We start from the raw sequence: 22971 nt of genomic DNA on the forward strand, positions 1-22971 counted from the left end.
CTCATCCTCCTTCCTTGTCTCCCCCCACCTTTACTTCTCAGTGGACTTGCTCAGGTGGATCAATGCACTTCTTAGAATGTGATTCCCTCTATCAAACGTTTAAAGAAGAAACCATACCTATTCTACAAAAGCTGTTCGGAAAGATAGAAAGAGATGGAGTACTTCCAAACTCGTTCTATGAGGCCAGCATCACCTTAATTCCAAAAACAGACAAAGACCCCACCAAAAAGGAAAATTATAGACCAATATCCCTGATGAACACGGATGCCAAAATTCTCACCAAGATATAGCCAATAGGATCCAACATTACATTAAGAAGATTATTCACCATGACCAAGTGGGATTTATCCCCAGGATGCAAGGCTGGTTCAACACTCGTAAAGCAATCAATGTGATTGATCATATCAGCAAGGGAAAAAACAAGAACCATATGATCCTCTCAATAGATGCAGAGAAAGCATTTGACAAAATACAGCATCCATTCCTGATCAAAACTCTTCAGAGTGTAGGGATAGAGGGAACATTCTTCAGCATCTTAAAAGTCATCTACGAAAAGCCCACAGCAAATATTATTCTCAATGGGGAAACACTGGGAACCTTTCCCCTAAGATCAGGAACACGACAGGGATGTCCACTCACCACTGCTATTCAACATAGTACTAGAAGTCCTAGCCTCAGCAATCAGGCAACAAAAAGAAATAAAAAGCATTCAAATTGGCAAAGAAGAAGTCAAACTCTGTCTGCAGATGACATGATACTGTACGTAGAAAACCCGAAAGACTCCACCCCAAGATTGCTAGAACTCACACAGCAGTTCGGCAGTGTGGCAGGATACAAAATCAATGCCCAGAAATCAGTGACATTTCTATACACTAACAATGAGACTGAAGAAGGAAAAATTAAGGAGTCAATCCCATTTACAATTGCACTGAAAAAGCATAAGATACCTAGGAATAAACCTAACCAAAGAGGTAAAGGATCTATACCCTGAAAACTACAGAGCACTTCTGAAAGAAATTGAGGAAGACACAAAGAGATGGAAAAATATTCCATGCTCATGGATTGGAAGAATTAATATTGTGAAAATATCAATGTTACCCAGGGCAATTTACACATTTAATGCAATCCCTATTGAAATACCATGGACTTTCTTCAGAGAGTTGGAACAAATAATCTTAAGATTTGTGTGAAATCAGAGAAGACCCTGAATAGCCAGGGGAATTTTAAAAAAGAAAACCATAGCTGGGGGCATCACAATGCCAGATTTCAGGTTGTACTACAAAGCTGTGGTCATCAAGACAGTGTGGTACTGGCACAAAAACAGACCCATAGATCAATGGAACAGAATAGAGAATCCAGAAGTGGACCCTTAACTTTATGGTCAACTAATATTCGACAAAGCAGGAAAGACTATCCACTGGAAAAAAGACAGTCTCTTCAATAAATGGTGCTGGGAAAATTGGACATCCACATGCAGAAGAATGAAACTAGACCATTCTCTTACACCATACACAAAGATAAACTCAAAATGGATGAAAGATCTAAATGTGAGACAAGATTCCATCAAAATCCTAGAGGAGAACACAGGCAACACCCTTTTTGAACTTGGCCACAGCAACTTCTTGCAAGATACATCCATGAAGGCAAGGGAAACAAAGGCAAAAATGAATTATCGGGACTTCATCAAGATAAAAAGCTTTGCACAGCAAAAGAAACAGTCAACAAAACTAAAAGCCTACAGAATGGGAGAAGATATTTGCAAATGACGTATCAGATAAAGGGCTAGTATCCAAGATCTATAAAGAACTTATTAAACTCAACAGCAAAGAAACAATGCAATCATGAAATGGGCAAAAGACATGAACAGAAATCTCACAGAAGAAGACATAGACATGGCTAACAAGCACATGAGAAAATGCTCCGCATCACTGGCCATCAGGGAAATACAAATCAAAACCACAATGAGATACCACCTCACACCAGTGAGAATGGTGAAAATTAACAAGACAGGAAACAACAAATGTTGGAGAGGATGCGGAGAAAAGGGAACCCTCTTACACTGTTGGTGGGAATGTGAACTGGTGCAGCCACTCTGGAAAACTGTGTGGAGGTTCCTCAAAGAGTTAATTGCACTGCTGGGGATTTACCCCAAAGATACAGATGCAGTGAAACGCCGGGACAGCTGCACCCTGATGTTTATAGCAGCAATTCCACAATAGCCAAACTGTGGAAGGAGCCTCAGTGTCCATCGAAAGATGAATGGATAAAGAAGATGGGGTATATGTATACAATGGAATATTACTCAGCCGTTAGAAACGACAAATACCCACCATTTGCTTCGACATGGATGAAGCTGGAGGTTATTATGCTGAGTGGTATAAGTCAATCGGAAAAGGACAAATATTATATGGTCTCATTCATTTAGGGAATATAAAATTAGTGAAAGGGAATAAAGGGAAAGGAGAAAAAATGAGTGAAAATATCAGTGAGGGTGACAAAACATGAGAAACACCTAATTGGGAAATAAACAAGGGGTAGTGGAAGGGGAGGTTGGTGGGGGGTTGGAGTGACTGGGTGATGAGCACTGAGGGGGGCACTTGGCGGGATGAGCACTGGGTGTTATAATATGTGTTGGCAAATTGAACTCCAATAAAAAAGTTAATTAAAAGAATAAAATGTGATTCCCTTTTGAAAGACTATTTCAGCAGATGCTTTACTGAGGAAATATTCATTGAGTCTTCTTTTATAAATAGCTCTGTGCTAAATTACGTACAATTTTAAGTAAGTATAGCATATACTCCTGACTTATAAGAAGCTTCCAGCCTGTTTGGGGACACAAAACACAAGACACAAGTATAAACTAAAGTAGTAGAAGTTAAATAATCAATTAGGGCAAAAGTATAAGAGATGGAGTGAGCCCAGATTGTGAACAACTACTAATAGAATTATACAAGCAAATTACAATGAACTCAGAGAAACAAGTAATAAGCTTAATTCTAATGATGATTTCCAATGGTTATTAACTAAGTGTGTGTTATGGACTTTATCTATATTATTCTAATTCTAACAGTAATTAGGTAATTTGGGTGTCATCTAAAATAGCTGTGGCTCCATTCTGTAGATGAGGAAGCCCAGATTCAGAGACATGGGTCCATAATTAGCATAGCTTAGATTAAAATCTACGTCAGGCTGATGCCAGAATATGCTTTGACATAACATCATATTGCGCATAAGAGAATGCTTTCTTGGTGGGACTTTGTCGAATGAGGAAGCTTTTTGTAGGCAGAGAAGAAGGTATTCTAGAGAAAGGATGGAGGGGAGAAGGTCATAGGCAAAGGGCACGTCTGGAGGAGGGTTGGTAGGTGCTTCTGCTGGAGAAGAGTGCTTGAGTTGAGTTGAGGAAGAGCAATTTCAGTCCCTATTGTGGAAATACTTAAATACTGTGCTGTACACTTGGTATCTTTGTAACCATCAAACTACCAATAACCTTAGGGAATGAAGTATTTAACTCAAACTGTGTGTTAAGTTAGTTGGTTTTACAGTAAATTGCACATCAGAGTTTTCATGTTTTTCCAAATTTCAGAATGTTTTATAATTTTGAACTTCAAGCATATGGAATTAGAGAATACAAAAAGGGAATAGTGGAGACTGACTCTGTTCAGGGAAGGAAATACATTTTTCCCTATGTGTCCTTTTAAAATAAATTTATTTCCAGACATAAAATATGTAATTGGTCTTCTAATAGCACAAACGTTTTCATACGAGAATTTTGTTTTCACTTATGCATGCTTTTATTGAGAGAGAAATGAGCAGTGGAAAGTAGTGAATGATAGGAGTAATCAGTCGTATGTGCACAGCTTCCAAGTGTTCAGCACATTGTCCTATTTCAGTCAAGAACATTTGCAACTTCCTTTGAAATTAAACCAATGTAAAGCATCCTATAACCTGTTTTCAAAAGAGATCTTAATGTGAGATGAAAAAGATACGAATGGGAACATGGAAATACAAATTAAAGAGATTGACTCCGAATAGCTGTAAAAATTGATCTACACAAGGACCCAATAAAGTAAAAATGTTTTCTAGTAATGATATTGCAGTGAAGAAGCACTAAACGAGGTGCCAGGAGACTTATTTACTGTGCTTGCTCCTCCAGAAGCTTTTTAAATTTAGATTTCAAATGATTTATCATTGAGATTACAGCAACTTAGAACTTTTTCTAAAAACAAACAAACAAACAAACAAAACCAAAAAACTTCCTGTAAAGATGAAAAGATGGTGTTTATTAAAGTGTTAATGACTAGCTGCTGTCTGGCACACAGACCATTTCCTTGTCATTGTGTTGAGAAATCAGGGAATGTTGTGTGCTATAAAGGTGAACGTTTATGGCGCTATTACTTTAACTTTCTGAGGCATACCCCATCAGCTTCTCCCCTTTCACTGGAGGCAGGGCAAGGGCGCAGTGGGGTCGAGGAGGGAAGAAATAGAGTGTTGGAGCACTTGTTGGTAGAGTGCCTAATGGATGTGAAATCTTTACAGATTAAAGGTGTCAGTTCTCCCCAAAGAACTGCAGGTTTGATGCAATCCCTATCAAAATTGCAGCAAAGTTTTGCTTTTTTTCCAATCCAGGTGAAAGTATTAGTGTTGAGCTAACCATCCTTAATGATTCTAGCTCCTGCTCTTCTATTTGCAGCTGCTTCCAGGCCTCAGGCTACTGGCTTGTCCCTGAACAGCTGTACCTACCTACACATTAATACATCTCATTTTCAACATGTATGACAGCTCATATAGATATTTTATTTAGAGGAGTAAAGATCTTTTTTAAAGATAAAAACAAACTTACTGCAAAGTTTATATGGAAGAGCAGTGAAACTACAGTAGCTAAAATGGTTTTGGAACAGAAGAAGAAAGTAGGTAGAATAACTACCTGATATTAAGACTTATCATATTGCTACCTAAGGCAAGACATTGTGTATTGGTGGAGGAATAAAATCATAGATCACAAGGTAGAATAGAGAACCCAGGCAGAAGAACATATATACTACCAGCTGATTTTGACAGAAGTGTACAAGCATCTCAGTGGAGGGAAGGATAATCTTTGGGAAATGGTGCTAGAATAATAGACAAAAAGTAAATCTCCTTAAACCTCACACAGATTTAGAAAAAATAATTCAGAATGGATCATGGATTTAAATACACAACATAGAAGTGTAAAACTGCCAGAAGAAAACATCAGAGGGCACCTTCTGGACTTAGGGTTTCATCTTCCTCCTTAGTGAAGAGTTCTTAGATAGGACACCAAAAATTAGTGAAGTGGACTTTATCAAAATTAAAGACATGTACACTTAATAAGGCCCTGGTAAGAGGATGAAAAGGCAAGCTACAAAATGGGAGAAAATATTTACAAATCATATGTATGACAGAGACCTTATATCTAGAATATATAAAGAACTCTCAACATAACCAAAAGACCTCAAACAATCCAATTATAGGATGAACAAAAGACAGGAAGAGACATTTTACCCAAGAGATGAGTGGCAACTAAGCACATAAAAAGCTGTTCAGCATCATTAGACATTAGAAAAATGCAAATTAAAACTACAATGAGTTATCAGTGAGAAGACCTTAGTACTGCTAAAATTAAAAATAGTGATAATACTAAATGCCAGTGAGGATGTGGAAAAAGTAGAGCCCTCACACATTGCTGGTAAGTATGTAAAATGATTTGGCTGATCTGGAAAGTTTTGAAAGTGTAAAAATGAATGAATGAAAGAATAAATAAATAAATAAAACTTACCATGTGACACAGCAATTACATTGGTAGACATTTATCCCAGAAAAATTAAAACTTATATTCACAGAAAAACCTGTATGTACCTGAAAACCCGAACCTGTTCGTGGCAGCTTTATTTGTAATAGCAAAATACGGGAAGCAGCCTGCAAGTCTGTCTGTGGGCAGCAGGTTGGACACCTCTGCTGCAACTGCTATATGCATACAAGGGATTGCTACTGTCAGGAGAAAGGAATGCAGTACTAATAACACACAGCAACCTGGGTGGACCCAAAGGGCATTATGCAATTTCCTGAATCCTTCATCATTTCAAAATGAGAAAGTTTTTTTTTTTTTTTTTTTTTAAGATTTTATTTATTCATGGCACACAGAGAGAGGCAGGGACACAGGCAGAGGGAGAAGCAGGCTTCATGCAGGGAGCCTGAGGTGGGACTCCATCCCGGGTCTCCAGGATCAGGCCCTGGGCTGAAGGCAGCGCTAAACCGCTGGGCCACCGGGGCTGCTCCAAAATGAAAAAGTTTTAAGGAAAAAATACCTCTATTACTTTCTTTTCTAAAGTCTGAAAACCAAGCCCAAGAAACTTTCCATCATACCACACCTGCAATTTGCATAAATTTTGGTGAATTCCTTAAGGATGCCAATTTGCTTAGCTACTGGCCTGCATTTTCTTACCATCTATAAGGCTGGGGCCTGTAATCCAGGTGCCTGGATGTCAGTGGCAGATAGATGACATGCAGATCACAAGGTGAGCTGAGACCACTTAGTGGAACGGTCAGTAGTAAAGAAGATCCAGGACTGAGCCCTGAGGAATTTCAGTATTTCAAGATTGGGTACAGTAAGAGTGGCCAACAAAGCACACTGAGAAGGAACATTAGGAGGAAATAATGAGAGTGTACATAAGGGGTTAAATGGAAAATAAAAGTGAATCAATTTTCCCTTTATGTTTAATTACATTAATCTTAGCTGATGCATTTCAAGCCAACATTTAATGTCCTTTTTTGTGGATACTAGTGTCCTGGGTGTTGGGAATGGCAGGGGGGGCGGCTGTTTCTGTGAGTAATATACTTTTATGTAAGTAATATGCTCTTTACATTCAATTTATTGTCTTTTGAGAAAAGACTAAGTTTAAGAAATATTTCTACTTCATAGCTGTGCCCAAGTTGGACAGATTTTTAATTTTGTAAATTCATTCATTGTGAAAGTAGTGTTCAAGCAGTCCTGTTTTTCCAGTATGCTGCCTACTTTCTTGGGTGAGGAATTCTGTCCTCATCTTGAGAAATTACTTTGAGATGAGCTTAACTATAATAATAGAGAGCAAATTGAATGACAGCAAAAAACAGGTTAAAAAAAAAAAAAGCAGTAAGAGTTATATACCTAGCCACTGTGGAGAGGTAGAATTAAAGAGTAAATAATGTCATGAACAAGTAGATCAGGAGGACCTCTGGGGGAAAAAGCAGATTTTAATAGCTGATTGGAGGAAGGAGGGCCAAGGTAAACAAGATATACAATGACCATTAAGGTTCAGAAATAAAATTATATCCTTATTTTAATGTTAAAGATATCATTTGAATACTTAGAAAACACAGTGTAAAAACATTTTTGTAAAGACATGTCCATATTTTTTTTAATGCTTTTAACAAAATGGCTGTTTTGGGTGGTCACTAAATACCTTATTTTCAATCTATCAACTCAGATTTGAGACTTGCTGTATACGCACTTTAATTTTCAACTTAAAGTCTGAATGCCAACGTTTTCATCTTTGATTTGCTGAATAAGCAGTTTGTATTTTAAGAGTGTGTCCTTTCTTTTCAATCATTTATTTTTTTTTAAATTTTATTTATTCATGACAGACAGACAGGGAGAGAGAGAGGCAGAGACACAGGCAGAGGGAGAAGCAGGCTCCATGCAGGGAGCCCGATGTGGACTTGATCCTGGGTCTCCAGGATCCAGCCCTGGGCTGAAGGCGGCACTAAACCGCTGAGCCACCCGGGCTGCCCCATTTATTTTCTTAAATGCAAAATTTATTTGTAGCAACTAAACAGTATCATGTGACATATATCTGACTCTGATTAAGTACATGTCAAATGTTGGGTTATAGTAAAGCAAGTCCTAATTAAGTCCTAATTGTAGGTTGAAAAAAAAAAGCCCAACTTATTTCTAAATATGTTAATTAAACTCAGCAATAGACATGTTATTTAAATTGTCAGCTGCAGCTTCAAGCATGCTAGTAATAATGAAAGACACAAAATCCTACTAGAACAACAAAAAAATAAGCTTGATCTGATTAGAATGTTGTGTTTGATTATCCTGTCACATAGTTTTAGATGATACAAGTGGAAAGAGGAAGATGTTTGTGGTGTTTTTAAATACTATATAGATAATCAGAAAGTTGATTCTGGTACCAAAATATTACCAGCCAATATTGTGTATTCAGTAGCCAGGATCTTACCTTGATTTCTTTTTTTTTTAAGATTTTATTTATTTATTCATAGAGACACAGCTAGAGAGAGAGGCAGAGACACAGGCAGAGGGAGAAGCAGGCACCATGCAGGGAGCCTGATGTGGGACTCGATCCCAGGTCTCCAGGATCACACCCCAGGCTGCAGGCGGCGCTAAACCACTGCGCCACCGGGGCTGCCCCTTACCTTGATTTCTGTTTCTTGTGTAGGTTTTACGATATCACCATTTTAAGAGTGGTACTCATATGGTCTCCAAACTAGAACCACATTATTAGAAACTTCTTTGGTAGAGAAGGGAAGGTCATCTATGATTGGCATTGATGTTTTGTCACAGAGATTAGTGATGATATAAAATATTTAATGCTTTAAACTTGTTGACTAGAGAGAATTAGATATGTGTATATAATGTACAGATAGAAGGGCCTTTCTTTATTTTGTATCACCTGTCATTTTATAGTTCTTAGTGGAAATAGATATTCATATATTTGGGTAATGGTAGAGTGTGAAACCAATTTTTAAGATGGAGAATTCTTGGGGTGCATAGGTGGCTCAATTGGTTGAGCGTCTGACTCTTGATTTCAGCTCAGGTCATGCATGATCATAGATCCTGAGTTTGAGCCGTGCATTGGGCTCCATGCTCAGTGTGAGTGTGCTCAAAGATTCTCTCACCCTTTCCCTTTCTCCCTACCCCTGCTCACATGCATGTGCATGGTCTCTCTCTTTCTAAAATTAATAAATCTTTTTTTAAAAATGGAGAATTTTCTTGGGGTGCCTGGGTGGCTCAGTTGGTTAAGCATTAGACTCTTGATTCTGGCTCAGGTTGTGATCTCAGAGTCATGAGATTGAGCCCCAGGTGGGGTTCTGCACTGTGTGGAGGCTGCTTGAGATTCTCATTGTCTTCTCTCCCTTTGCCCTTCCTCCCCTGCCTTTAAAAAAAAAAAAAAAAGAATTATCTTTTCATTTTAAACCCTTCAGTTTTAAAAAATGATCTAAAAGTCACGAACTTCATTTTTTATTATTATTTATTAGAGAGAGAGAGAGAGAGAGAGAGAGAGGAAGAGTTCTCCGTGCAGGGAGCCCAACATGAGACTTGATTCCGGGTCTCTAGGATCACACCCTGGGCTGAAGGCGGTGCTAAACCTCCAAGTCACCAGGACTGCCTCACAAACTTCTTTATTGGCTATACTCGTAGTAGCATTAGATGTAATCCTTGATAATTCACATTATTAAGTAATTATTGATACGTTACTAATTTTTTTCCAAACTTTTTTCACCTACAGGAAGAAAAGTGATCTCTACCTTTTTATACTATTTGCCAGTGATATTCAGGGGATCTTTTTATTATTATTATTTGTTTACGAGAGACACAGAGAGAGAGAGAGAGAGACAGAGAGGCAGAGACACAGGCAGAGGCAGAAGCAGGCTCCATGCAGGAAGCCCGACGTGGGATTCGATCCCAGGTCTCCAGGATCACGGCCTGGGCTGAAGGTGGCGCTAAACCGCTGGGCCACCGGGGCTGCCCTATTCAGGGGATCTTTATTAAAAATTGCTTTAAGATTTAATTGTAAATAGTCTTTTTTAACAGCTTTATTGAGATGTAATTCACATTACAATACAATTCAGTCAATTAAAATGTACAGGGCTTTTTAGAGGCTTTATTTATATAAGAAAGAGAACAGAGCAAGAGAGAGTGAGCATGAGCAGGGGGAGGGGCAGAGGCAAGGGAGAGGGAGAAATACACTCCCTGCTGAGCAGGGAGTCCATTGCAAGGCTTGACCGCAGGACCACGAGATCATCACCTAAGCCAAAGACAGATCCTTCACTGACTGAGCCACCCAGGTGCCCACTGTAGAGATATGTTTAACCATCATCTCAGTCCATTTTAAACCATTTTCATCACTTCATATGGAAACCCTGCACCCTTAGGCTCTCACCTCCCTGTTCCCTTATTTTCTCAATCCTAAGGAACCATGAGTCTCTCTTTCTTTGTAGATTTATGTGTTCTGGACATTTAACATAGATTAAATTGTATAACAGGTCTCTTCTGACTGGCTTCTTTCACTTAGCATATTGTGTTCAAGGTTCAATTGTGTTGTACAGTTCACTAGAGTATGCATCTCAGCTTAGCCAGGTTGGCTGCCTGGTAAAACTAAAACAAGATTTCCTAGGGATTTTTGACAGGGAATCACAATGTACATAGCATAACCCAAAATTACTCAGTCTTCAGGAAATTATGATTGTCTTACGAGAAAAAAGTGGACTGATAGCTCAGGATGACCCAGGTCACTGAGTTTTGAATTACAAGAATTATCAGGTAAAATCTTTAAAAAAGTACTTATTTTGAACATACTTCATGAAACAAAGGAAAACACGTTTGAAATGAAATGAGATGATAGAAAATCTCAGCAATGAAATAGAAAAAAAGGACCAAATGAAAACTTCAAAATATAAAAAAACAGTGTCTCAAGTAAAAATTCACTGAATGGCTTCTGTATCAGAAAGATGACTTATGAGAAAAAGTCAGTGAAACAGTATTGAAAGCATCTAGAGGAAAATAACATTTTACATACAGGGGAAAAACAATCTGAAAGATCTCTGGTTTCTTGTCAAGACCACAGGGGCTAAAAGATAATTGAACAAAATGCTTATGCAAGGAAGAAAACTATCAACCTAGAGTTTTGTACCCAATGAAAATTTCCTTCAGGAATAAAGTTAAGAGAATGTTTCCAGATACATGAAATCCAAGAGAATTTATTGCTCAAGAATCTTCCAAGAAATGCTAATGACATTTCAGAATGAAGAGAAGTGTCAGCAGAAGGAAATAAGGGGTTTTTTTTATATTAATATATTTCTATTTGTAATTTTTTTATAAATTTATTTTTTATTGGTGTTCAATTGGTGTTCAATTTGCCAACATATAGAATAACACCCAGTGCTCATCCCATCAAGTGCCCCCCTCAGTGCCTGTCACCCAGTCACCCCCACCCCTCACCCACCTCCCTTTCTACCACCCCTAGTTTGTTTCCCAGAGTTAGGTCTCTCAGGGTTTTCAAGAAAGAACATAATAAATGGCAAAATAAAACATCTCAGTGTATATAAGACTTTTTTCTCTTAAATTCTGTATTTTTTTTTAAAGATTAAATTCTTAAAAAAATTTTTTGAGTAATCTCTACACCCAATATGGGGCTCAATCATACAACCCCAAGATCAATGGGATCCCTGGGTGGCGCAGCGGTTTGGCGCCTGCCTTTGGCCCAGGGCGCGATCCTGGAGACCCGGGATCGAATCCCACGTCGGGCTCCCAGTGCATGGAGCCTGCTTCTCCCTCTGCCTGTGTCTCTGCCTCTCTCTCTCTAACTATCATAAATAAATAAAAATTAAAAAAAAAAAAAAAAAAAAAAAACAACCCCAAGATCAAGAGTCTTGTGTTCCACCAACTGAGCCAGCCAGGCGCCCCCTTAGGTTCTTTAAATACTTGATTGTTTAAAGAAATTTGTTTTGATAGATATTCAGTGAGTGAATATGTAATATATATGACAACTAACACAGAGATGGAGCATAAACAAATTCTAGTATAATTATCGACCTTTAAAAATATCTTTTTAAAGAAAAAAATCCTATGGAGACAAAAAGAACAAGTGACTTATAGGGGCAAGAAAATGAGTTTATTACTAGACTTTTCAACAACAAAGCTTTATGACAGGTAAAAAATGCAGTAAGTATTTATGATACCCCAGAAGAGAGAACTGGAACACAGTCACTTTTCCAGGTATAAAGAGTACTCACAAATGTCGTTAACTTGCTTGGGAATATCAATCCTGTGAATTCTTCCTGAAGAATCTAGTAATCTGCAAAAATGAGCTACCGAAAACCAAAATGACCGGGGAGACGTCACCTTAAGGACTGGAGTTACTCATTAAGTAGGATGTAGAACTGAAACAAAACAAGTGAGGAGGGTAAGAGAACAGTATTTATGGCTATTTATGTTCTAGTAATGGGCATATGGTGTGGCTAGAAAAGTGGTGGTAGGTTGATAAGTTTTCTTCCTAGTTTCCAGAACTTTTGGGGGGCTCAATCATGTACTGCCTCCATGATTGACCTTTCCCTGAGATTGGAAAACATTAGTAATATTAGTTTCTATCCCTCCTGGAGGTAAAACTGATACCATGTGGCCCAAATAAATTACATCATAAATTACATTGTTAGCCTGTCTGGTGGTCTGAGTCTCCAGGCAAAAGATACGCATATCAGGAATGATATTCCAGTGGCCTCAGCTACCTCCCAGTAGCTGAGCAAAGGCCAGACCTTGGATAAGATTACTTCTTCATGACATAGGACAACCCCTGGCTTTAACCCAAAGTGTTCTCATAGCAAAATGATCACATTTGTTTGGACATCTACATTTAGTATACCGTTTATATTACACAGCAATAGAATGAATATATCATTTAACCAGCTACCCATCCTATAAGGTCATTACATGCATTTTCATATTTTTGTACTAATTAATTACTTATTTCTCTCTTTAAGCTACTGTTTCTGCTGTATGATAAATTTGTGCCGAACTCTTTAGCATAGACTAGCTCATGATTAGCTAAATCTATTTCTTTCTCAGGCTGGTCATTTTATTAGATCCTGAGGAGGCTTTAATCAAATCTCCTAACACATTTAATTATCAGTATTATCATAAGACCTGTTTACATAGTATGACTGAATCTCAGCCAGCCAGGCCAATGTTACAACATACTGCAGTATGGCAGTAGGCGTAACTTGAAAAATAAGAGCTGAAAGGTACTAGCGTATTACCAGTGTGCCACTGAGCTGTTAACCATCTAGTTCATCATCATATCGTGTGACTAAAGCACATTCCCAGAGCAATGCCACCCAGGTTTGCAGGTTTCCATTTGACTGTGTCAGGTAACAAAAGCAGAAGTGCTCTTGGCAACATATGGCTTCAGCCCTTCAGGCATCTGGTGTTATTAAGCTAGATGACAATAACACCTTTTGCTCTGAGCCTCTCACAAAGCATCTGTGTAATCTTGGATTTGCCTCATTGCATAACCCATTTATTCATTTTTTAAACCCTAGTTATTATTCCTCCTTCTCTCTCCTTATCACTTATTTTCCCCAAACTTTTCCAACCTTTGGAAGGGATGTTCGGTTTGACCACAGTGCTAGTCCAAATTGCCAGCAGCAGTGCTCATCTTGCAAGTACCTCTCTCAGTGCCTTCATTCATTGTAGGGTTATAGAGATACAGATTAGTGGGCTGTCTCAACCACAAGGCAGTCCAGCGATACTCCCTGCCAATCTTGGTTTTGCCAGATGGGATGAAGGTGTGACTCATCCCATCAGGGCCTTAAGGATGCTGACATTAGGATTTAAAGGCATAAGTGGAATTTATTGCTTATGACACCTGCAGGTGCAGCCCTGGTCCTGGGGCCCTGCATCAGATAGGGAGGATGAGGTGAGGAAGGGATTATATTATTATACCAGCATCCTCCCTCACTTCCTCTTTCCCGGAAACTGGAATATACAAATTCATACTTGTTAGATGGGGCTTATCCTGATTCAGGGATCCTTTTTTTATCACATTATGGCATTTTGTTTTTGCCTTGAAATATACTTTGCTTGGTAAAATACAGGTATACCAGGCTTTTTATTTTATTTTTTAATTTTAAAAAATTTTATTTATTTATTCATGAGAGACACAGAGAGAGAGAGGCAGAGACATAGGCAGAGGGAGAAGCAGGCTCCATGCAGGGAGCCCAATGTGGGGACTCGATCCCAGGTCTCCAGGATCAGGCCCTGGGCTGAAGGCAGCTCTAAACCACTGCGCCACTGGGGCTGCCCCATACCAGGCTTTTTAATAATGGTATTCATATCCCTCAGATTTTCTTTCATCTTATTTTTATTCTTTTCATTTTGAGCATCTCTTACGTATGTAGCGATTGTTTTTGCTTGTTGATCTAAAAATATCTCTGTCACTTAAAACACTGCATGGGAAATAGAAAGTACTAAATAAGCCTTAGGTGTTATTTTTATCAGGACAAAAAAAAGATATAAAGAGGTCATATTAGGAACAGAACTGTATGTTGTAGATTTAAAAGATAAGAACAGTACAGTGAGTACTACACTCCAATAAAATTTGAAAATGTGGATGAAGTGTGCATTAGAAAGCTGTAAGCCACTGAATATACTCAAGAAGAAATAGAAACCATCTGAATAATGTAAGAACATTTAAAGAAACTGAGTCTGTAATGGGAAGTTCTTCCACAAGACTTCAATCTCATATTCTTAGGCTTTTTGTACCTTTTGCCCCTTTATTTTTAACATCGAAATACATATAAAATACACAAGTGCTAAATGTGCAGTGGTGAGTTTTGACAGTGGATATGACTGTATTGGCATCATTGCAGTCAAGATGTAGAATGTTTTTATCACCCTGAAAACTTCCTTGTGCTCTTTTCTGGTTAACATCTGTTTCTCCAGCCACCAGTTGTTCTGGTTTCTGTCACCATAACTTAGTTCTTTACCTGTTCTGGAACTTCTTATAAATAGAATTGTACATCATGTATTCTTTTCTGTTTGATGTCTTTTTTTTAAGATTTTATTTATTTATTCATGAGAGAGACACACACACACAGAGGCAGAGACACAGGCAGAGGGAGAAGCAGGATCCATGCAGGGAGCCCGATGTGGGGACTCGATCCCGGGTCTCCAGGATCAGGCCCTGGGCTGAAGGCAGTGCTAAACCGCTGAGCCACCTGGGCTGCCCTGTTTGATGTCATTTTATCAACATAAAGTTTTTGAGATTCATTCAGTTTGATGTATATGATAACAGATTTTTCTTTATTGGTGAGTAGTTTTCCATTATATAAATTTATGACAATTTATCCATTTACCTGTTGATAGCCGGTTGAGTTTTTTTCTCCAGTTTTGAGCTATTACAATATAGGTGTTAGAGACATTGTTTTACTCCACATGGTTTTGTGGATGAAGAAGTTCTCTTTTAAGAAAGCAGTAATTGAGGGGCACCTGGGTGGCTCAGCGATTGAGCGTCTGCTGCTTTTGGCTCAGGGTGTGATCCCAGAGTCCTAAGACTGAGTCCCACATCGGGCTCCCTGCATGGAGCCTGCTTCTCCCTCTGCCTGTGTCCCTGCCTCTCTCTCTCTCTCTCTCTCTCTCTCTCTCTGTCTCTCATGAATAAATAGAATCATTAAAAACAAAATAAAAGCAATAATTGAATTCTATATATTTTCAGAAAATTTGAAAGTTTTTGAAAAGCCATTTACTTTACTTTATGAAGATAGTAAAACCTTGATAACAAAACTTGAGGATAGTACAAGAAGAAAATGTTAATATAGAACAGTATCACTTATGAATATAAAAGCAAAGTCCTAAAGAAGAAATTGAATCAAATTCAGCACTGTATATATTTATCAATACTAGTAAGACAAACTTGTTTTTCAATTTAATGTCTCTGAAATTGGGATGCTTTTTAAAATAAATGACTTCTGAAATTATAGTCATGTGTTCTCTCTTAGTGGCACATGACATAGTGATGCATCTTTATAATCAATGAAATTTTAGACTTTGTGATACATGGTATATTAAAAAAAAAAGTAGAGTGCCTAGGTGACTCAGTGGGTTAAGTGTCTGCCGTTGGTTCAGGTTGTGATCTCAGGGTCCTGGGATCAAGTCCCATGTCCTGTCCAGCTCCCTGCCCAGCAGGGAGTCTGCTTCTCCCTCTGATCCTCCTCCTGCAAGTGCTTTCTCTCTCTCTCTCATTCTCTCTCACTCTCTGTCTCTCTCTCTCCCCCACATGCATGCTCTTTCTCTGTCTCAAATAATAAAAAATTGTAAAATGTCCATAAAAAATTCTCATACCTTATTATTGAATTTCTATTGAAAATCTAAACCAAGGATCATACTTAACAGTGAAACATTAGAAACATTCCCAGTAAATTGGAAGCCAAATGAGAATGCTTCTTTGAAGAAAATCCTATTCACAATAGCAACAAAACTGTAAGGTACTGAAAACTATAGATAATAAAACATAGATATATAAAATAAATACATAGATACATAGTTAATAAAAGATAAATAATAGCTGTATAGATGATAAAAATTTTTCTGCAAAAAACATTCAGTATTATTGAAAGACATAAAAGAATACTCCTAAGTAAGATATTCTGTAAAAATGGATGGGAAGAGTCTTACAGAGAAATCAGTTCTTTAATATATAAAATCATTGTGATTCCCATCAAAATCTCAGTTATTCTATGGAACATATTAAGTTAATCCTGGCATTCACCTAGAAGAACCCTGACATTTTAAAAAACCTGGTCTCCTGGTGTAGAGAGGTCATTACAGAGCTTTCATAATTAAGATATTGTGGTACTGGTCTAGTATAGGTGTATACATAGGGTGATCATGTATCTGTTTGCTTGGATCAGTTTCAGATTATGGTTGTTCTGGTGATTATTAATAGGCTTTCTTTTACCCTGAAGACTGTTCAGGGAATTTGCTTTAGCAAGTTCTGAAACAGATCCACTTGATTTATGACCTAAGTGGTGATAGGAATCAGTGGTGAGGTGAAAGGATGTCATTCAGTCAGTGATGTTGGGACAGAAAGAAATGAGATGGGCCTTGATCTCACCCTACAAACATTCATTCCAGGGAGACTAGAGACTTGAAAAATAAAACTTTAAAACTTATAAAATATAGGACATTATCCAAATGACCTCAGGGAGAGGGTAAGGGAGATTTCCTAGGGGATAAACCATAAATTAATGGGAGTAGAATTGTGGTTGCCAGGGTCTGGGGAAATAGGGAGAGGTTGGTAAGAGGGTACAATCTTCCAGTTACAAGATGAATAAGATCTTGGGGAGCCTTGGTGGCTAGTCAGTTGAGCATCTGACTCTTGGTTTCAGCTCAGGTCATAATCTCAGTGTCGTGAGATCAAGCCCCCTTATCGGGGGTGAGGGTGGGGTCCTTGCTCAGCAAGGAGTCTGCTTGGAGATTCTCTCTCTCTCTCTCTCTCTCTCTCTTTCTTTCTCTCTCTCTCTCTGTCTCTTTCCCTCTGCCCCTCCCCACCAATAAATAAATATTAAAAAAAGGTAAATTAATTCTAAGAAACTACTGTTAACATGTGACTATAATTGATAAAACTGTGTTACATAACTGAACTTTTCTGAGAGTAGAAATAAAGTGTTTTACTAAAAAAAACCCATGAAAAACAAAAGTGAATACATGATGAGTTAATTAACTCAATAGTGAGAATCCTTTCACAGTGCATGTGTATATCAAATCATCATGATGTATACTTTAAATATATGACAATTATGTCAGTTATTTCTCAATAAAGCTGAAAATAGTAAAAAAAAATTATAAATTATAAGATTATACTGGCGTTAAATAATTTTTTTTTACAAATAAGACATTATAAACAATGTGGGAAAACAAGCCTGCATGTTGAGAGAGGAGATTTGTAACACATGTAAACTAAGTTTGAGTAAACAGAATTCCTGAATATTAACCAAAAGCCAAAAAACAAACAGCACACAGGCAGTATAAGAAAATGACAAAGGATATTAACTGACCTTTTACAGAATAAGAATGTGAGATAAATAGTGATAATGTAAAAACGATTCTTAGTCTTACTAGTAGTACTCGTGCTTATAAAGTTGAAAATGTGCATGTCTTTCATCATAGCAATTCCACTTCTACATGTAGACGAGCACTGGGTGACATTGGTAAGAGTATTCATTTCAGGATTTTGTATAATAGTAAAATAATTTACAACAATCTAAAGTTGTTGGAAACTAAATTCTAGAATAAGGAGAACTGATAAATTTGGTCTATGAAAATATTCCATATAGCAATTAAAACTAACATACCAGAACAATGTATGTCAATGTGGGTAATGTGTTTTAGAAACAGTATTAGAATAAAACTACGTTTCAAAAGTTACACACAGTTTGTTACACACAGTTTGGCATCAATTATAAAGTTTAAAGAGATTCAGAAAAAGACATAGTCTCATGGTTGTGTGTGTGTATATATACACACACATACACACACACACACATTATATACTAATAATATAAAATACGTGTAGGTATAGTAAATGCCAGGGCAGCGATTGCTAACCTGTGGGGAGTGGATGAAGGGGATAATATGGAAGGGTAATGGGATACTTGGGGAGTGTCAATACAATGCTGTTAAATAATTTCCATTTCATCACTTATTATTTGTTATAAATATAATTTATTTGTCTAAGTTTTACTACTTCCTATTTTCAAATAGCCTAAAATATTATTGATGATTATGAATCCTTTCAGTTTTCCTTTTCTGTAATTTATTTGGTCTTCTTTAAAATCTGAGAAATATGCCAGTAGCAGTATGTGTAGTGACTATATAGCTTAATATTTTAAAAATAAAGAATAAAATCCACTTTTTACACTCATCTAAAAATAGATTAGGTAATTTCTAAGATGCCTTCTAGAAATAAAATATACTTCTTTGATGTTTCCAAACAACAGAAATATCTTTTTATATATATACCTTTCTGACTGTGGGGTAAATTCAAACATTGAGGATAATGAAGCCAATTTCCTATAAAAGTTATTTTCAGTTCATCTGTCTGCCTTTCTTTGTTAAGCATCATCTGTCATCTTCAAGAGATGTCACCAAACTTTTTCTGTAAAGGGCCAAGTAGGAAATCTTTCAGACTTTGAAGGCCACGCTGTCTGTAGTCAGAACTACTCAATTCTGCTATTGTAGTGGGAAAGCTGCCATAGATAATACTTATAAGTGAATAGATGTGACTTTATTTACAATAAAATTTTACTTACAAAAATGGAAAGTGGGCTGGGTTTAGCCTCTAGGTCAGCTTTTGCCAATTTATGATGTATAACACGCAGAAATTCCTTCAATAATACCCTCTTATTGCAGATGGGAAAATGGAGGCATAGAGACCTTAGGTATCATTCAAGTTACAGGACCCTAACCTAAGGAGACATACCTACAGAAATGTCACCATGGCTAATGTCAGAGAGATTACTGCCTATGTTTTCTTCTAGTTTTATGGTTTCAGGTCTCACATTTAAGTCTTTAATCCATTTTGAGTTTATTTTTGTGTATGGTGTAAGAAGGTGGTCCAGTTTTGTTTTTTTGCATGTAGCTGTCTAGTTTTCACAATGTTTACTGAATAGACCATATTTTTCCCCACTCTATATTCTTGCTTCCTTTGTCACAGATTGATTGGGTATATAAAATTAGGTTTATTTCTGGGCTCCCTATTCTGTTCCATTGACCTATTTTTGTCCCAGTATCATACTGCTTTGATTATTAAATCTTTGTAATATATCTCGATTGTGATACCTCCACCATTGTTCTAGATATGTCTCCTCAAGGAAGGGAAGCAAAAGCAGGAATAAACTTTTGGGACTACATTGAAACAAAAAGCTTTTGCCTAGCAAAGGAAACCATCAGCAAGATGAAAAGGCAGCCTATTAAATGGGAGAATATATTTGTAAATGATATATCCAGTAAGAGGTTAATATCCAAAATATATGAATAACTCCTATAACATTATAACAAAAGAAAACCCTAGCAGTCCAATAAAAAAAAATGGACATAAGAACTAAATAGACTTTTTTCAAAGGGTATTTCAAATGGCCAACAGGTACATGAAAAGATGCTCAACATCACTCATTAGGGAAATGCAAATCAAAACCACAATGAGATGTTACTGCATACCTGTCAGGATGGCTAGGATCAAAAAGACAAGAAATAACAGGTGTTGGCTAGGATATGAAGAAAAAGAAACCTCATGCATTGTTGGTTGGATTTGTATATTGGTGTAGCCACTTTGAAAAACATCATGGAGGTTCCTCAAAAAAAAAAAAATTAAAAATAGAGATACCTTATGATCCAGCAATTCCATTCCTGAGTACTTACCTAAAGAAAACAAAAACACTAATTTGAGAAGATATATGCACCCTTATGTTTATTGCAGCATTATTTACAATAGCCAAGATAAGGTAGCAGCCACAGTGTCTATCGATAGATGAATGGACAAAGAAGGTGTGTGTGTGTATAAGTATGTACATATATGTGTATATATACACACACAGTGTAATATTAGCCTTAAAAAGAATATTACTTTGCCAATTGTGACAACATGGATGTACCTGGAGAGTATTGTGCTAAATGAAGTTAAGTCAGAAAAAGACAAATACTATGTGATTTCATTTGTATGTCGGTCTAAAAAACAAAACTAATGAACAAAGAAAGGAAAAAAAACCAAAAAAAGTAGACTCTTGAATATAGAGAACAGACTGATGGTTGTCAGAGGGGAGGTGGGTCAGGGGATGGGTGAAATAAGTAAATGACATTAAAAAGTACAAATTTCTTAGTTATAAAATAAATAAGTCAAGGAAAAAGATGAGAAAAGAAAAGATGACCCTAGCCACATGGTAATAGAATTCTTTTTGCGTATGTGATGTTCATAGAAGATTCTTTATTTTTCTCTACATGTAGAATATGTGGAGAGGGCTTAACCTTTTAATTTTTCAGAATTAATCTTTAGATTGTGATTAGAAAACACTTTGATGGGTATTCTTTAAAGGAATCATTTTATGTATTATTTTACTAAGGTTTACACCCCTTTTCCTTCAAATGTAGAAACTAATACAAAAACTGGTGTGATTTAATTTGTTAATTAGATTTGGATATCTTACATTTGAATTAACATCTATAAATAGCTTTATATAACATAAATACGATTAAGCAGTTGTGTCCGTTGTATTTCAAAATTAGCTTTATGAAGCAATTTCTTTGCAATTGAAAATTTATTTATTTATATTTATGTTCAAGGTCTAAGAAGTGTATTTTTCCCTCCAATTTCATGGGCTAGAGGAAAGTATGTTTTGTGTTTATCAAGTAATTATGGCTCTTCTCTGTATACAGAAAGTAGGCCTATTGTGATCTTATTGGAATCTGTGCAAATCTAAATTAATATAAATTAATTTAATCTGAATGAAACCTGCCAAAAAAGGACGACTGGGTGGCTCAGTTAGTGAAGTGTCCGACTCTTGATTTTTGTCTCAGGTAACCATCTCAGGGTTGTGAGACAGAGCCCTGTGTTGGGCTTTACCCTGAGGGTGGAGCCCGCTTAAGACTTCTCTTCTTCTCCCTCTGTGCCCTGCCCTCCCTTTCTTAAAAACAAAACCAAAAACCTTAAAATAAGACAAAAAAGTACCAAAAAGCTTTTTATCTCCAGAACACTGAAAGTGCATGTTTCAAAGAAAGTATCAATATGGATCAGAGCCAGGATTTGAACCCATAACATAGTCAAATAGGTGTTCTTAGAGTATTAATTTTAAAAGAAGTTGAGATTTTCAGGCTAATTTTTATCTTATCAAGTAAATGGTTATATTTATTTTTCCCAACTAAAAATTGAATGTGTCTGTCTTTTCAGGGACATCAAACCAGACAATATATTGATGGATATGAATGGACATATTCGATTAGCAGATTTTGGTTCTTGTCTGAAGCTGATGGAAGATGGAACGGTAAATAAAGATAAATCTTAAGCCATTTTACCAACAGATAATTCTGTTGCTACTTGTCTTCTCTGTTTTAGAAAATGTCTATTTATGTTACCTAATCATCCATCCATCCATCCACTTGTCTTTCTATGCTCCAACTTTTCCTACAATGGCTTTTAGGCATACTCATTCATAGTAGGTTTTGTTTATAAAGTCCTATGCTATTTTTCATTCTTATATTAATGAGCTTAAGATTGATACGTGTATCTTTTATGAGAACTTTGTTTCTTCTTTAGCTGAACTGTTTGTTACTGTACTTGAAATATTGTCATTTTTAGAGAGGTGAAAAAATAAGTCCCAGTCGGGAAAAGAAAATGTGGATTCTTCTTCACTTTTATTTTTTAGATTTTTCTTTCCTAGTTGTCAAGTTTTTTTGAGAGAGAATATTCAACAAGTGAATGCTTTCATCAGAACACTCTCAACATTGATTTAGTTTTACATTCCCATTTGTTTTTAGTTCTACTAACCCTGGGTCCCTCATATAAATGTAAAAGATTATATGCCCCAATTTTATTCCCTGTTTTGTTTTGTTTTTACTTCAGTTTCCTGGCTGTATAACAGAGGTCCAAATAGATATAATTTCACTTGGCAGAAACTATTTTGGAGAGCAGTTTAGCATAATACATTCCAAAGGCCATGAAAATGTCCTATTATTTTGGACCAGTAATTTGACTTCTGAAAATTCATCTTAAGGAGATAAACTTAAAAAAAACAGATTATGTAACTTTTGCCTCTGGCCATGATGAGAGGAGTAATTGGTACCAAATTGTTCTCTCACTATGAACAACTGTAAAACTGTACATAATATTTGGGACAGCTGTTTTCAGGCAGTGGAAAATAGGCAACATAAGACTGTTATCTTTAAGAGAAATGTATCCATGAGATATACCTTACAGTTTCCCAGGACGGGGGCAGTTTGCAGGCTCTATGCAAAAAGCTAGAGTTAGAGCCAAGGGTAGCAGTCCTCCAGAGCTGAGGGGGAAGACATCAGGACCAACTTAGTTGTTAGTCTGTAGCTCTTAATATTGGAGAAGAGGAAGTTGTTCAGAGAGCGGGCCTGAAGTGTGCCGATGGGGCTGTCTCCTGAAGATAGATCTGTGGGTATGC

At 36.9% G+C, this 22971-nt stretch overlaps 1 protein-coding gene across 23 annotated transcripts in view; it reads left to right on the top strand.

The window, feature by feature from the left end:
* The window catches only part of CDC42BPA (CDC42 binding protein kinase alpha), a 309118-nt gene that overhangs the window by 122631 nt on the left and 163516 nt on the right, over positions 1-22971 (top strand). For all 23 annotated transcript variants that reach the window (XR_007411991.1, XM_025430631.3, XM_025430636.3 and 20 more), the window contains one exon: positions 21735-21828. Coding sequence is in view for 22 of the 23 variants with exons in the window: in XM_025430631.3 (XP_025286416.1) it covers positions 21735-21828 (94 nt within the window). In the remaining variant the exon portion in view is untranslated. The remainder of the gene's footprint in view (positions 1-21734; positions 21829-22971) is intronic.

This window comes from Canis lupus, chromosome 7, assembly GCF_003254725.2.
Source record: "Canis lupus dingo isolate Sandy chromosome 7, ASM325472v2, whole genome shotgun sequence".
In the NCBI taxonomy this organism is placed as follows: Eukaryota; Metazoa; Chordata; class Mammalia; order Carnivora; family Canidae; genus Canis; species Canis lupus.